Here is a 16,961-nt window from a genome sequence, read left to right on the forward strand (position 1 = left end):
CCATGCCAGACCCCATGCAGGAGAAGGAACAAGTTATTTACCTGTAACTGTTGTTCTCCAGCATGGGTCTGGCATGGATTCACATGCGAACCCTCCCTCCTACTCCTCTGCGGCTCTTCACTTGGTCATACTGCCACTTTACGTGCTAACAAATCTGAGGATGGCTGCCAGGGGATTGGGCTTAGGGAGAGGGCAGTCATTGGCTGGGAGCAGGATGACCCAGAGGCCCGTGATTGGTTACTAAGAAAGATGGATCAGAAACGAAACTGAAACTGATTTTTTCTTTACCGAGGATTCCCAGCCTGACGGGGAATATTCATGAGCATGTGAATCCATGCCAGACCCATGCTGGAGAACAGTTACAGGTAAGTAACTTGTTTCTTACTTGCACATTGGGACACAGACAGCGACATCAAAGGCACAGTCCACCAGAGGAAGAAGAGGAAGGTTTTCCTTTTTGGCCAATGTGCTGCTAGATATTACTTGCAAAGCTGCAATTTGGAACTTAGTGCTACATTTACACAACACCTAATGCATAAATGCAGTAGTGTTTTCGAAAGTGGGGTAAGCTGTTTCTTCATTACTTTGCTGCTATGCTTTCAACTTGCCCACTGACGCATTACAAACGCTGCTTGCTACAATGTGATAAGCATGGTGTCCAAACACATTTACTAGCCCCAGAAGACCAACGTCCTCCAGCATGGGGTCTGGCATGGATTCACATGCTCATGAATATTCCCTGTCGTCAGGCTGTGAATCCTCGGTAAAGAAAAAATCAGTTTCAGTTTCGTTTCTGAATTGTCTTTCTACTAATAACCAATCACTGGTCTCTGGGTCATACTGCCCCCAGCCGATGACTGCCCTCTGCCTAAGCCCCTCCACTGGCAGCCGTCTTCAGATTTTTACCACACGTTCAAGTGTTGGGAGTCCTCGTGCTTTAGCTCTCGAAATTTTACTGCGTATTGCATTTTTTCGAAGAGTTTGCTCTTATTATTTAGGTCAATTTGAGCCTGAAGCGCCACCGATTCTTCTTCCGATCAACAGGGATCCGTTTTGGAATTTTCTACGTCCCTCAAGGGTGGATTTTCGTCGAATTACACTTCTTGGATGATTACGGGAGACCTTTGAGGCCGACCCCGATTCGGACATGGCCCAGGACAAAGGAGATTCGACACCTAGCACTCACGGTGCCTCTACTGCCTTCACGCCGACAAGTTGAACATGGAGGAGGACTGTGCGTTCTGTTAGAGTATTTCTGTCCGGACAATGAAGGACCATCGTATTTGGCTCACCAACTGGCTGGAGGGGAAGAGCCCAGCAGCAGGTGAGAAGAAGTCGGAGCGGTCTTCTGTGACCGTTGAGGGCGCTCCAGCGATGGGGGCCCAACAAAAGGCAAAGCACTGCGAGTCCGCGGGCACCAGGAGCACTGTTGGTTCGGGCTGCCAGGCAGGGCGCAATGTCAGATGCCATCATCCACGAGGCAACGCTCTGGCTCGGGCAAAGGAAGTCTGAGAACCCGGGTAAGCTTCGGGAGAAGCCCAGGTCGATCACGACGGAGAAAGCCAAGGGTGGGCGAGGCGGTGACCCACTCCCTAAGGTGAAAGCCTTAGACACTCACAAGGTCGTGAAGGCCCTGATTTACCCGGCGAAGGCCTCGATTGAAGGAGTCGTGTCGGCCCTGGCGAAGCCTGTGGAGGCTACCCCAGTGGAGCCTACTTCCGGGCCTAGAGTTTCCCTGCCACCACGAAGGGAATCATCTTTCCAGCCGATTGAGAAGACCCCTGTGATACCCCGGGACACAAGAAAGGGAGGGGGGCATGGTAGCCATAACACCTCCGAGGATGAGCTGGCTGGCGTCAAAGCTATCCTGGACAAGAAGTTTGAGGCCTACGTGAAGGATCCCGACGAGGCGGACGTGGAGAGCAACGGTGGAGCTGACGAGGAGCCGTGGGCCATGGAGGAAGCTGAGACCCCGTGCCCCAGCAGTCGCTCCCTCCACAACCGATGCCTGCGCCTCAGGACAATTCAGGAGCAAACTTGATGGCTTTGCAAACCCTGTGTACGGAGATAAGGACAAGGTTGCCCTTACCCCCAGCGGACGATCCAGCGGTGCCTGGACTGTCTGGGAGCACACCGAACAAGCTGAGGTGGATCCAGCCTCCCCCCTCCCTTTCAGCCTTTGCCTCCATCCCCTCCACCGAGGGATGAGACTGGAACGGAGACGGGGCCGGACGACAGTAGTGACAATGGGATGGATCTCCTATCACTCCCTGCCCAGGCCCCCCACCCTCTCCTTGGACGAAATTGGCTCTTTTCACGCCATGATCGGCAGAGCATCTGAGCTTTTCCAGCTGTGCCCCGAAGAGCAGAAGGAAGGTTTCCTCTTCCAACGTCAGGAGGCCAAGATGAAGACGGTCCTCTGTCCCGTTATTGGACGACATCTGGGACGAAGAACTGTCCCTGCTGAAGAACTCGTCCACGGCCCCTGCGAAGAGGGACAGGTACGAGAAGTAGTACCGGGTCACAGACTTAGCTCCTATGTGCCTCAGAGCACAGCCGTCCCTGGATTCGGTGGTCACTGTGGCAGCCAAGAAGAAATCGACAGGGGCGATGGCATCAACTTACACTTCCCCACTGAACGGCGAGGGGAAGAAGCTGGACGCCACGGGACGGGTCATTTCGTCGGCAGCAACGACCATCAAGGCGGCCAATGCCCTCGCGATTGTGGCACACTACGAGAGGGAGCTGTGGTTCAAGATCGTTCCCCTCCTGGACTTCCTCCCAGACGACAGAGCGAAGGCCCTTGAAATCCTACAGGAAGACGAGGTGGCTTCAGACCACGCCATCATGGTGGTCAGGGACATCGCCGACACTGGCTTTTGCCAGATGAGCAACAGCGATTGCCGGCGCAGTTGGCTCAAGGCCACCGATTTCCATCAGGACGTGCAGACCAGGGTATTGGACATGTCCTTCAACGGTAACAACCTGTTGGAAGGTGGTGGACGAGTCGCTACAGGCCATCAAGGCGGACACCGAGACGGCCCGTGCCCTAAGAACTATTTATCGACGAAGGCCGTCCTTTCGGACCTCCGGAGGCAAATCTCAAGGTGGCTCCAAAGGATTTGGCGGCAGTCATCGTCCTACCGTCAAGCGTTCCTCGTCGCAGGAAGCTTACAGAGGCTGTAGCAAGACTGGTGGATACCATCGTCGCCAAGTAGCCCAGGGTGGCAAGGCCTCGGTGAAACAGGATTGAACCTGCCGTGACGTCGAGCCCCCACCTAAGCACCCCAGTTGGAGGCCGGCTGGCGAACTTCGGCGTGTGGGAGTCCATCTCCATCTCCAACGACCATTGGGTGCTGGATGCTTTGGCCCAAGGGCACACTCAGGAGTTTCAAAGAAAGTGCCCCCATTTCCCTCCTGTGGCCAGGACGGAAAACCACATTCCACAGCTGCTTCTGGAGGTACGAGCCATGCTCAGAAAGGGCGCAATAGAACTCGTCCCAAAGAGGCTCCGGGGTATACTTGCGATACTTCCTCGTCCGAAAGAAGACAGGCGGCTGGTGACCCATCCTGGACTTTCGGCGCCTCAACAAATACATCAAAATCCAGAAGTTCCGGATGGTTACCCTTCAGCACGTGCTGGGAAAGCTGGAGAAAGGCGACTTCCTGTCGTCGCTGGACTTGGAGATTGCTTACTTCCACATCCCATACACAAAGGACATTCCTACGTTTCGTGGTCCAAGGGTGGCTCTACCAGTTCAAGGCCCTGCTCTTCGGGTTGAAGTCTGCTCCAAGGGTCTTTACCAAGTGCCTGGCACCGGTGGCGGCGTGGCTGCAGGGGGATCCAAGTTTACCCCTACCTGGACGATTGGCTCCGAGCAAAGTCAAGATAATTTGCCGGCGACCACACCGCGAAGACCATCTGCCTGCTCATGGAACTGGGTCTCTCGATCAACTTTGTGAAGTCCCTGCTCTCGCTGTGGTTATTCGGAAGCCGACTTTGTCCACCTGGCATGGTCCTGTCCCGAAATAGGAGCGTTCTGGACAGCGGTCCTAGGGAAAATATCAGCAATAATCGGAGTGCAACTGGATCCCGACCCAACACTGACCCTGTTGGGCTTAACCAACCAACTACCAGAGTATACCAGGAAACTGGCGAACCTACTCCTTGTCCTGGCACGCAGACGAATAGCTTGCAACTGGGGCAGAGGACGCCACCAAAACTGAAGCAGTGGCTACAGGATGTCACCTATTGTCAAGATGTCGAAACAAACTACACACGGACTCTGCCCCTCCACGCACATCCCCCAGACATCTGGGGCCTGTGCATAGCATACCTGTTAGATGCAGACGACGACACGATCTCGGTCTCCTCCACCAATACAAAACCGACACGAACAACCAGAAACCTCAACAGCAGCCACGAGTGCCAAATAACAACGGCAATTGAACTGATAAGAAACAGTGCTTAATATCAAGTGGGGGACCGAATCGAGGAGGGGAGGGTCAGGGATCACGTTGACCAGTGCATGGTCTTGTAATGTCATATTATATCATTGTTGAAAACCAATAAAGAAAGTTGCAACAAAAAAAACCTTTGAAGTCCCACTTGGTACCGTCGCAGGATGCCCTGTTCCTGGGAGCCAGACTCAAGACAGTGGCGCGGTTGGCATCACCGGAGGAGAGGACGAAGGCCATACTAGGAAAGGTACAACGGCTGTTGGCCATGGAAGTGGCCAGAGTGAGGTCCATCAAGTCCCTTCTTGGCATGATGTCATCTTGCACCTACCGTGTGCGCCTGTGCAGGCTGCGAATGCGACCACTGCAGGAATTCCTCTAAGCCCGTTAGATGCAAGTGGCTGGGAGCTTCGAAGACCAGATCTCCCTCTACGAGACTTTCCGTCAGGCGATCTGGTGGTGGGGCACCCGCGGTATCTCGTGGCGGGCATGGACTGCCAGACTCCAACACACCAGGAAACTGACAACGGACGCCTCCCTGGAGGGATGGGGGGGGGGGGGCACACACCGGAGTTCTCCTTGCAAAAGGCCTTTGGCTCCCAGAGGAGAGATCCCTGCACATCAACGTCCTGGAGCTCCGAACCGTGTTCTGGGCCCTCGGGTCTTTCCTTCCGTCCCTCAAGGGCAAAGTGGTACGTATTTTCACCGACCACACCACCACGATGTTCAACATCCAGAAGCAGGGGGGCACCAGATCCCCAGCCCTATCCAAGGAGGCGCAGGATCTGTGGCACTGGGCCGTTGCCCAGTGGACGTTCCTGGTACCTTTTCATCTGGCAGGAGTGAAAAACACTGTCGCTAACTCACTCAGCAGGGAGCTGCGCTCTTGCCACGAATGGGAGTTTCAGCAAGATCAAGTGGATCTCCTATTCAGGCGATGGGACAGTCTCCAGATCGACCTGTTCGCGACGGCGACGAACACCAAGTGCCAGAGGTTCGCCAGCAGGTTTCCCCAGCCGGCGAGCATGGGCGATGCATTCCTCTTCCCCTGGGATGACCAGTTCTTGTACGCGTTCCCTCCCCCCCCCCCCCCGTTGCCATGGCTTCTGCGACTCATCAGTCAACTCGGACGGTCCCGGTGCTGGTTGATCCTCGTCACACCGCTGTTGCTGAGGCAGATATGGTTCCCAGACCTTCTGGACTTGTCAGCATCCCCCCCAGTCAAACTACCGACGGACGCATATCTTCTCGCCAGGGAAGGAGGCGTCATCCTACATCAGGACCCGGGATTGGTGAACCTGCAGGCCTGGCTCCTGCTGCACTAGATTTCAGAGGCTAAGATATCCCAGCGGACTGCAAGGAGGTACTTGCAAAGGCCAGGGCGTCCTCGACTCTTAAGTGCTATGGACATAAGTGGAAGAGGTTCTCTGTCTGGTGCCGTGCACAGAAGATCAACCCTCTACGGATTATGGGCCCTCAAGTGCTGCCGTACTTGTCACTGGCCAAGGCGGGGCTGGCCCATGCCTCCATCAAGATCCACCTGGTGGCCATCTCCTGCTACACCACAACTCCGGGGCAGTTGTCGCTGTGGTCTTACTGCCTGGTGAAGGAGTTCATGAAAGGACTGTTCTGCTCGTTCCCGACGGTGAAGGCTCCGGTGGGAGCTCAACATGGTGCTGACCAGGCTCATGGGTCCCCCATTTGAGCCCTTGCATTTGGCACTGCTGAAGTTCCTATCGTGGAAGACAGTATTTCTTGTGGCCATCACCTCCGCACGACGAGTTGGAGAGATCCAGGTGCTCGCCTGTAAACCTCCATACCTGACATTCCACGAGACGGTAGTGCTGAGGACGCACCTCTCCTTCATGCCCAAGGTGCTGTTGGACTTCCATCTCAACGAGCCCTTGGTGTTACCCGTTTTCTTCCCATCACCTTCGTTGCTGGCTGAGAGGACTTTGCACTCGCTGGATGTGGCTAGAGCGCTTAAGTTCTACATGAGCCGCACAAAGGGTTTTTGGAAGACGTCACAGCTGTTTGTGAACTTTGGACCTGTGAACCAAGGGAAGGCCCTCTCGAAGGCTTCCATTTCCAGATGGCTCTCCGGCTGCATCATGCACTGTCACTGGTTGGCAAACTGACCGTTGCCTGGCTGTCGGAGAGCCCATTCAACCAGAGCGATCTCTGCTACTACGGCGTTCCTGTCTTGTGTGCCCCTGCTAGCGATCTGCAGCGCTGCTACATAGAGGTCGACACACTTTCACAAGATTCTACTGCGTCAACCAGAATTCCAGGGAGGAGTCCAGAATCGGCCAGGCAGCGCTGCGCAACCTGTTCGCTTGAAGGTGAGCCTGGTGAGGTCAGATATGCTTAATGTTGAGTTGCTGAAATGCTTAATGTTGAGCCTTGCCACCTCCCGTGGTTGTGCATGTGTGTATTGCTATGTATTCTTGTATTCGTGAGTATGTGAATCCATGCCAGACCCATGCTGGAGAACATGTTACAGGTAAGTAACTTGTTCCTTACTTTGGTTGGCACTTGTTTTGGCAAGGTCAGGATCTTGAACCTGTTAAGGGGTTTGGGGAGGTTTGCAATACCTCAACCCTCCACAAGGGTGCTATGAATGCGATTACCAGTGCCGCTCTGTCATCCAATGCCTTCTCTTCGCTTGCAGAACTTCAACTCCCAGAATACACCTGGAAGCAACAATGAAAACCCTGACCAGAACCAAACAAGATAGAAACTAGGAATGTGGCAACTTAAATGGACTTGGAACATCACCCAGAGCTACAGAAAGGCAAACAACTCATCGCTGTGTAAGAGGAACAGTCTTTCAGACCCATATCATGCCAGAGAAACCCTCGGAGACTGTTACAAAAATGATGCTCGGAAAGGAGGCAGGGCTTAGATTGTTTTAAAGCCTTCCCAGCTACTGGGGAGCGAAAGGCCAGCACAGATTGGCCCAAGTCAGGTGAGCGCTGGAAACTGTGGCGGGGCCATTAAAAGCAGACGGCACACAGTATAAAAGGAAAGCAAGTGAAAGGCAGTGTGTGGTTTGCAGCAGAGAAGTCAGGATGTGTCAATGTGTGGAGCTGGACGAGAGACCAGACTGAGGATGGGTGGAGGAGCGGAATTCTGAACTGTTGGTGGCAGAGTTGGAGTAAAGTACAGATGAGGTGTTAGTAATGAGAGAGAGTGGTACCAGTTTGTGAGTGAAGCAGTGAGTGTTGGAGAGAGAGAAGGTTGTCGTGACACAAGAGTCGGAGACTGGAGTAGGGAAGAGATGGTTGTAGGAAAGTGAGAGGGAGTGGGTTTCGGAGGACAGTGAGGTTAGTATAGGGGTGTAGAAGAGTGCAGTAGAGGCGATGACAGAATAGTGAGAGTAGCAGAGTGAGGAGGGGTGAGAGTAGCGGAGTGAAGAGCAGCGAGTGCAGAACATCGGAGGAACAGAAGGAGAGTGAGAGGAGAAGGGGTATTCAAGTGGAGGACAGAGTCGCAAGACCAAGGGAAATGCAAGAGACAGAGGAGTGGGCGGTTGAAATCGAAGGACCAGGGTGTCTCATCGACACCAGCATAAGCAAATTCTTATTAGTCAGTGTATCCAGGTGACTAGTTAGTTGGACACCTTAGAAGAACCTCAGAGGTGATAGATGAGGCTTTCTGCCTTTAGACCTTCACCTCGGTTTTACCCATCTCTGGTCTACCAGGCCAGTGGTGATTAGGGAAGTGTGAGGGTGCAGAAGTAAGGCTTAGACAGAATGGTGGCATGTTTCTGGGCAGAAACTATTATAGAAGAAGGGGTTAGAAAAATGCCTCTTTAGCCCAAAAATGTTTCTCTGCTGCAAAGAAAACTAAGCAAATTGTCAATGTGTAAAACTATGAAGTCTGTCACTGTTGGGTCTCAAAAAGCCTACCTTTATCCTTAACACTAATAACTTAAACCAATTTTGCTAGTATGATCTCTTCCCAAAGTAAAGTGTTCTTTATAGATCCAACCAACAGAATAGTTCCCGGTCTCTCGGTTAATCAAAACTGGTAAAAATTAATAAATGTTCATGGATGTGGGACTCCATGGTTAGAGTCGTAATATTTTCCCCTAGATGCCTTCTTGTAGTGCTAGCCTCCTTCTGAGGCCACTCGGGTCTGTTTTCTTAAACAAATGTCAATGGGTAGTTCTCCAGAGTATGCTTCTTATATTTGTACTATTTAACCAAACAACTTGGCACACTCCTTTTACCAAGCATAGGATTTACTTTCACTAAGTAGTCTTCTCTTATTTTTGGTGCAGGTCGCTGGCTCACATTCTTCAGAACAGCTTGGTTTACTTCCTTGGCAATCAATTGTCCTCTTATGGACTATCCCTCTCTGGGTCCGAGATTTGAACTATTCGGAACTGCAATTATCCTTTCATGAACTTCTTATTTGGGTGTGGGTCCCAGACTTGTATTCAGAACTGGCTTGGTTTACTCTCTCGCCAAGCAGTTGTCCTCTTGTGGACTGTCTCTTTTTTGGGTGCGTTACCCAAACTTGCAATACTATAAATGGCTTTGTTTCTGTTTCTCATATAGGTGTGGGTACCAGATTTGCACTTCGATTCCAGGGTCCCAGACCCTCTTATTCCAGTTTCCGCTTTCACCCACTTGCTTCCTTGGACCTTAAGCACCTTTCTGGTAAACCACACACCTGTTTGTGTTTTCCTTGCAGGTACCAGGGTATCCTAACCGCTGCGTCGTCTCTCAAGGCTCTGCTAGTGTTTTCTGGTGATGGGGACGCACAGAGGATTTACCTGGCAGCAGCACAAGCTGTCCTTGCTTCCTGGACCATGTTCGGGTTCTCCTCCTCCACTCGCGGCTACCCTTCTGCTGACTCTTGTCTGCACGGCCGGTGCATGGCTTGCCGGATTCCTACTTGGAGGACAGTGATCCCCGCCCACCCCCCACCCTCCCCGCAGCTCAGCTGCGTTTAACTTCCCACTCTAGATAATGGAATTGCTTTGGTCCAATCACATATATTGAGAAGCTAGAGCGCTTACTCTGCTTCTCCAGAGTGATGGGTCATCATCTTCAGTACTCAGAATATAGCCATATGCTATGCCTCATACTTTGTAGTCTCTGATGTTTTAATCTGGTCAAGTGGATTCAGTTGACTAACTTGACAATGGCATATATTGGCGTGATCAAAAGTGGAGGGAGGATTTAGCATTGGAGAATGGTTTAGGTGTATTGACACTGGGTGGGGGGGAAATACCGTGTCCTCTGAGCATTGTCGTCCCCAATCACATAAGGGGCTTCCTCCCCCATGTGATCCTCCCCCGGTCCACCACCCCAGGGGGACTATTGTATTGTGGACACACCGCCCTTTCTCCATGGAAAAGGTCTCCCCTTGGGGGAGAAGGGACGACACCATCGGACTTGTCACAGAAGCCTAGGTGAGGATGGAGGAAGCCCATGGGATATGAGAGAGAAGGATGGCCCTTAGTGACCCCACTTCATCCTACCAGAACAAACCAGTGGTTGCCTTATGTTAATTAAAAACCCCTGAACTTTGAGTCAGTTATTAAAGACAACTGGTTTAGTCCCGTGCACCCACCAAGCTTCCCTGGTCAGACAAATCACTTTGCTCTATCCTGACCTTCTCTATTGAACAGAGTTTCAATAAGCCATCTGATGGTATAGGCACTGAGGTGCAGTCTGGGAGCCAGCACATAAAGGAGTGATAGTGTGATAGGAAATTCCCTGTTGATGCCTAATTTTAATTCACCAACCACTCTTAATAGACACAAGCAACAAAAAGGTTATTACTGGCTTATTAATGTTTGCCGGTATCCGCAGAAATATTTGGAAAAAACAAAACTGGTATATTAGTTAGAATTTCGGATGTACAAAAATGTTGTACAGCCGAAAACGTCAAATCCATATAGCATTCAATGCCATTGTAGTGAACAAGGGTGCGGGGGTGTCCCCTGCACACTTCACTATAATGGCATTGGGGTTCCCCCGCTCCCAATTCAAGTTTTTTTTTTTTCCAACAAAGGACCCTGCAACACTGGTTCCGATCCATGTAAGTTAAGGTAACCGGCGTCGTAGAGGGATGGAGGAAACTGTGCGACACACAGAGGTGTGCCGCCAACAGGTAAGTAAGAGTTTTGCATTCAATGAACTTTTTTTTTCCTCCCTCAGACATTTTGCATTTGAATATTTCATGGGCATCCATGTTTGCCATATGTATAAGAACGTTGTTCCTAAACTAAACATGTATGTATAATTTAAACAACTTAATGTCGCACAGAGCATGTATTTCCACAAAAAGGGAAATTGAACATTTTTGTTTTTAACCAAAGACAGTCTTATTCCTAAATAAAATAAATATTAAATAGCAATTAGAAAAACACAATCTAAAGTTACCCAACACACAGGAAACAACCTGCACAATTAATGATCCAAGTCCAGAATTATCTCAAATGTTCATTAGTCATTTAATATCATAACAGAACATTGCAACACAATTTGGAAATACAGTAACTTAATACCCTGTGGCGAATTACTCTATCTGTGGAGGTTTACATTAATTTAGAAAAAGTGAAAGTTAGCATTCATAGTGCTTTAAAGATGTACACATGTATTGCACTGAATACACTAGTTGAAAGGATGTCATGGCTGCTGGACAAAACGTAACCACTGAAATGTTTATGGTTACCAAAGCAACCACCATGCACTACTCATAGTCACTTCAACTATTTGACGTGGAAAGTAGCTTCTTCAATATTTACAGTTGATTTAGGCTTTGTTTTAGAATTTAAAACTAAAACTTTATATAAGCATTCTGGGAGGACAACTGTGTTTCCTAGCTGTTTTTGTTCCTCATGCCCTGTGGGAACTGGGTATGTCATCTGATGGCATGTGCTGGACTGTAGAAGATTTATGGTTCTTTTGGGGTTACCAGTAATTAGCAATGTTTGTGATGTGTGTTTTGCACTGCAACCATAATCTCTTTTCAACTGTATTTCTTTTTATTTTTTTTATTAAGGAGCCTATCACTTTTGACTATAAATGTACTTTGCTTTTTTTTCCCCATGTTTCTTTTTATATCATAGACTATACTAGCCATATTGGTTACTAGGCATAACTTGTGGTCATACCATGTGGTCACTGATCTTAGGGTATGGGCAATGCACTGCAAACATATCCACAGTACCCATTTGGCATGGTCTTTGGCGATGCTTAATGAAGTAGACCAAATTAATGGTGAGGATATTGCAGGTATTTGCATTTTGTGTGCACCTAAGCCTGTTTTTCTTCTTTGTACATCTCCTAAAATAGCGTAAGTTTTTTGAATGCCATTACAATTGTTTATCCTCTAAATATGCTTTGTCTTCTTTCCTTTAGGTGACCGAATTATAAAAGTTAATGGTGAAAGTGTTATAGGGAAGACATATTCCCAAGTAATCTCTTTAATTCAGAACAGGTGAGAATGATTAAAGTGTGATTCTTGCCAAAAATCGAATGTTTTTTAGATTTAACAGTATTAAAAATATTCTGATAAGATTGCTACTCATTTTATTAATTTACTTTTTTAATGTGCACCAGTTGTAACATTGATACCTCAAGCAAACCAGGGTCACATCCATTATTTTGGCATTAATTCTAGGGGAAATGTTTCACAATATTATGAACTGCCACTTTGTACAACATGAAAACATGTTTTTCAAAAACAGCCTTGTCTTGAGTTACAACCTCATTTGGCTCTACAAATGTACTTGTAGCCGTTAGAAGAGCTAAAAGTAGTTGTAATAGCAGTGCATTGCCCCTAAAGACATATAATAAACTGCTGATCCATTCTTCTATGTGTCAGTTATTTAGCATGTAAAAATATGGCAAAGCAGTGACCCATAAACATTTACAACCTAAGCCATTGCCTTTTGACAAGTCCTACACTTAAACTGATCTCTTTCCGTAGTTGAACCTGAATTGATACTCATCCTAATTGCTCTTTTACAAACAAGTGGTAACGGCAAGCGTCTTTAGGTTTTTGAATATTTTACACTGAGCATTGCTGGTGAAGCGTTTAACATGTCCCTCCTGTGTCAGGATGGAAAAGCTTTCTGGGGTATGACATTTCTGTTGATTCAGACACAGGTGCCTAAAACATACCCAATAGTTCACAGGCAATAACCAAGACTGGGAACTATTATGAAAACATGTTTTGATTGGTTGTCATTGGTATCACCAAATTAAAACATATTGAGCTCTGCATAGAAAATGGAGCAAGAAAGGCTAGCAGTCATTGGATTTTCACATATTGTAAGATGGTAGATTGCAAGATCTGTACCTACAGAGCTACCCTCTCCAGAGATAACTTGTTACAGCATACTACATGATCTCAGAATTTCCACCAACGTGGTAGGCTATGATTACAGATGTATGCTATAATTTGCACAAACAAAGTTGTTCCGTATGGTTCACACTTTTCCATCTGCCAAACAACTATAAAACGGATACAATTTGTAAATATTTGAAATAGAATGTGTGTAAACATAGCAGACACATGTACCAAAAAAGATTTGAAGCCAAAAGTACTTTTTAATAATTAATCAAAACACAACCTGGATAACAGTAATCATATCTCTTGTAGTACCATAAACCTATTCCAGTAGCCTGTTTGGATAAAATACCTATCAAGGTTGCAACATTTCATGGTTAAACCACTAGTTGGGAAGACCAATTCGAAATAAAACCATTTAACATGGTTAAGCCATGAAAATGTCTTTAGGTCGGCCATGGGTGTAACTTCTTGTAATACAAGCCTTATAATAGTCCTCTTCGGACCAAGACCCTGTGAGAATCCATCATAAGACTGATTTCACAGCAATTTGAGCATCTATACCCTTCACACCTACTTTGAGGTACAAGGGCAATAAGTGGTGTTGTGGTAGGTGCTTGTCATAAAACATGAAAAAGATATTTTCTGTTTTAGTTGGTAAGCTTTTTACAGTAAGCCCAGAGAGTACAATTTTAAAGTAGCCAAAGTAACTTGAACGAGGGTCAAATTTGCATTGCCCAAGAACCTTTTGTAGAAAAGGATATTCCTAAATAGTACTTATTCTTAAGTCCCCAAAGAACCTGCTACAATAAAGTTATTGCAAAAAAATGCAGGATCTTCTGAGTTCCATTATTGTGGTTTTACAGTTATTAATCGATAGAGCCTGCCTCTGACCAAAAGGAAAGGTCTGTCATGGTCATCAAAAGCACATTGCATAGAGTTCGATGAGCCAAGGATATTTATCAATCATTGGCACATCTGCCTCTGTCTGTGAGCTCATCATCAACTCCATCACACAACCCTGGTGCTCCCTTATGTAAGTTTCTTGTGATCTGCAATAATTGACTATGCCAGTGTTTTACAAACATAGCGGCTCCATGGCTCTGATGGCGGGGGGGAGGGGCTTACTTTCTTTTCCAATATTACCCAGAACTTGGTCCTGTTTACTGTTACAAAGAATGCTGTCGGGTCTACAAAAGCTAACTAGGGGTGACCTTTCTCGAGAACCCAATACTTCACAATAAACACAAGCACTCTAAAAGATGGATCAATACTCCTGTGTCCTTTTTGTAGGATGCACACAACTGGTAGACAAAATTTGAATCAGAGTTGCTAGATTTATTTAAGGATTTGATAAAACAATATCGCGGTGGACAACTGCTTAAAGTGCATAGGGGGGGGTTCTGTCTAAAGCTAATAAGGGATAACTTAGGAAAAACAGCAAAGACAAGGATCATGTTAAAGTAGGGTTGGTTAGGTAGGTGGCTGCCTTGCATCCAAAGATTCTCTTTTTGATTGTAAATCAAGTGCCAAAACGTAATCCAATTGTTTTATGGGTACGCCCTCCTCTAGTTCAAAGCAAGAGTCTAATGATGCCCAACATAAAGTTTCCAACTAAGCTTACACAGTCTCTTAGGCTTAAGGGTAACCCAGCTCTAAAACACAAAGTCCAGTCCTTTAGGCAACACCCACTTCCCAAATCCTGGCTTCAATAAAGTCCAGCCCTAATCTATAGCAAAAGTCAAATGCAGAGTTTCTGGTGCAAAATACCTCTGGTAGTACGCCAAGTGCCTGGGGTGCTCCTGCATTCAGCATTCCAGGTACTCTTGTCAATGGACAGTAGTGCCCTTCACACTGTAGCTAGGGGTATTAACCCCCTTAATCCCCTGTGGGAAATTTAAAGTTGGGCTATCACCCCTCCCAACTACTGGGGTTGCAGGTAAAGTAGTATTTTCTCCCCCTCACCTGAGCGTCTTTATTAGCTAGTAGATTTCATCTTCTTACCACAGGTCTTGTGTTTCTCGTTCTCTCTGGGGGGCTACTGCTAAAAAGCCCAGGCTTCTGGGTCTTCAATTCCATCCAGAGATCCTGTAGTATGGGTGAGTTCAGTCAATCTAACCCCTAGTGGTTCAGTGTATTTCTTCCACACTCTGCACAGTTTCTTTTGTAAGGGTCACCAGGCATCCACCACCTTCCTCCCATGTAGTCTCCTTTTTCATCCAGGTAACAAGTCTGCTTCCTCTAGGTCTGACACACCAATGGACTTTTCCTAACCCCTTTTACACCCATGAAACAGTGGGACTCCAATTTCTCTTGGGATTGGCTCTTTTGTGAAGTGACATGCTTCATGCACTCAGATTTGCCAGGCCTGCTAGGTTTCTTAAATTAATTTATTATTACAGTTAGCCTGTGATTGGTTCATTTTTAAATTGGACTCTTATTCTTCCCACATGGGATTATTAGTATTTTGTTTTTAGTCTGTCCTCTTTATTGGCATCAACACATTTACAGTCAAGTGCAGGATTCCTGCAGACATCATGTTACTAGATACCAACCAGATTTGAACTTTTCTCCCCACCCCCAACCAATTTTAAACACTCCCCGTGCCCCCCCCCCCTCTCCCTCCCCACACCGCCCTTGCCACCACGCTATCCCCAACTGTGTTCCGGCCCTCTGTATAATAACATTTGCACGCATCACCTTCTGAAACCCTAACAAGACTCTGGTTTTCACCACTAGAGGCTGGCATTTGTGATGTTGCGGTCTATTCCTATGGGGTATTCTAACTCTTGGCCCTGATCCAGGTCTTATTACTCCAAATTCAAAGCCCATTTATTAATGGTCCATGTAAAAGGAGGAAAAGAGTTAAGTGCACCAAGGCTAGAGAATGTTTTCGATCCATGCTGTCAATATCCGAACAGTATTGTGGTTAATAGAAGTAACCCTCAATGCCAATTCAATTCCCCCCTCACACCATTGCCCAACTGAAACCCCCCTCCTGCGCTTTTATGGGATATTTGCAATCCCATTCCATCTCACCCTTCCCATTTTCGACCAATACTGGGAAGAAGAGGCAACCATGAGTAGTGGGGATTACCTGCATGGAACACCTTGAGAAACAAAAGGAAGACTGCCACCTACTACCATTATGTTGTCCCATTAATAGGGTCAGGCATTTCACACTGACTACTCACACCGGACTCTTATTTTAACTTAGTATAAAATGTGTGGTTTTGCACAATCAGGGGAGTGAGCTGTGAATCCGGAAGGAAGTAGAGGAGCAAAGGAGCAGGGAGCTGAAGGGAGAGTAGCCTGGATGATCCTGAGGAGAGCGTTCCTGGCCTGGTGCCTGTGCGGGGCTGCAGCATGGGTAGAGAGCTATGTCCCCGGGCAGCCGGATTGAGGCAGCGTGTGAAGGAGTGCTTGTTCCCTCTGGACGTGTGCCAGTCTCAAGGGTGTCTAAGGAGCAAATGGCGAGACCCTGACCTCGATCCCAAATGCCCTGAGATGACCGCTCGCCAGCGCAATGCTGCCTGGTGAGTTTCAAAGGGGAAAGTGATGAGAAACTCTTGAGTGTGCGACTAGCTGGAGCAGTAAGAGAGAAAGGACAATTTGCAAGTGGCATGCAGCGGAAAGAAAGATACCAGTGAAACGGAGAATTGAGTTTAAAATGTTATGTCTGGTTTATGAATGCCTCAATAATACAGGCCCTATCTATCTAACCAGGAAGCGTTTGGACTATAAACCCAAGGGACTCCTACGATCCATGGATAAAATTATTCCAACCTCCAGATTTGTATACAGGGGATGGGGGGGGTTGGTGGGATAGACGCTTCTCGATATATGGGCCTAGACTATGGTACCTGCTACCATTCCACATTCGTAGCATTGCGTCTCTATCCATTTTGAAAATCTCTAAAAACCCTTCTGTTCAAATCACTGCACTCTCTGAAGTGCATCTAATGGTATATTTTCGGCATGAACGCACTATGACCGAATTAACTGTGGTATACGTGCATACAAATAAACCTTTACTGTCCTCTCTGTAGCCGGCCAGAGGATAGTCAACGGCTTAGTACCTGTAAGAATGGTGAAATGCACATAGGACTCCGGCGGTGGTACTAATTCTACACATCGATGCTTCCCTTGAAACAACCTTCTCCCTACCAAACTGTATCCAGCTCCCT

The 16,961-nt window shown here is 47.6% G+C and overlaps 1 protein-coding gene across 4 annotated transcripts in view; it reads left to right on the top strand.

Moving 5' to 3' along the window:
* ARHGAP21 (Rho GTPase activating protein 21) overlaps nt 1–16,961 on the top strand; it is a 1,630,902-nt gene that overhangs the window by 437,884 nt on the left and 1,176,057 nt on the right. For all 4 annotated transcript variants that reach the window (XM_069648161.1, XM_069648162.1, XM_069648163.1 and 1 more), the window contains exon 5: nt 11,841–11,919. In XM_069648161.1, coding sequence (XP_069504262.1) covers nt 11,841–11,919 — 79 coding nt within the window. The remainder of the gene's footprint in view (nt 1–11,840; nt 11,920–16,961) is intronic.

The sequence above is a fragment of the Ambystoma mexicanum genome, chromosome 2q (assembly GCF_040938575.1).
Source record: "Ambystoma mexicanum isolate Mex_15411 chromosome 2q, UKY_AmexF1_1, whole genome shotgun sequence".
NCBI lineage: Eukaryota > Metazoa > Chordata > Amphibia > Caudata > Ambystomatidae > Ambystoma > Ambystoma mexicanum.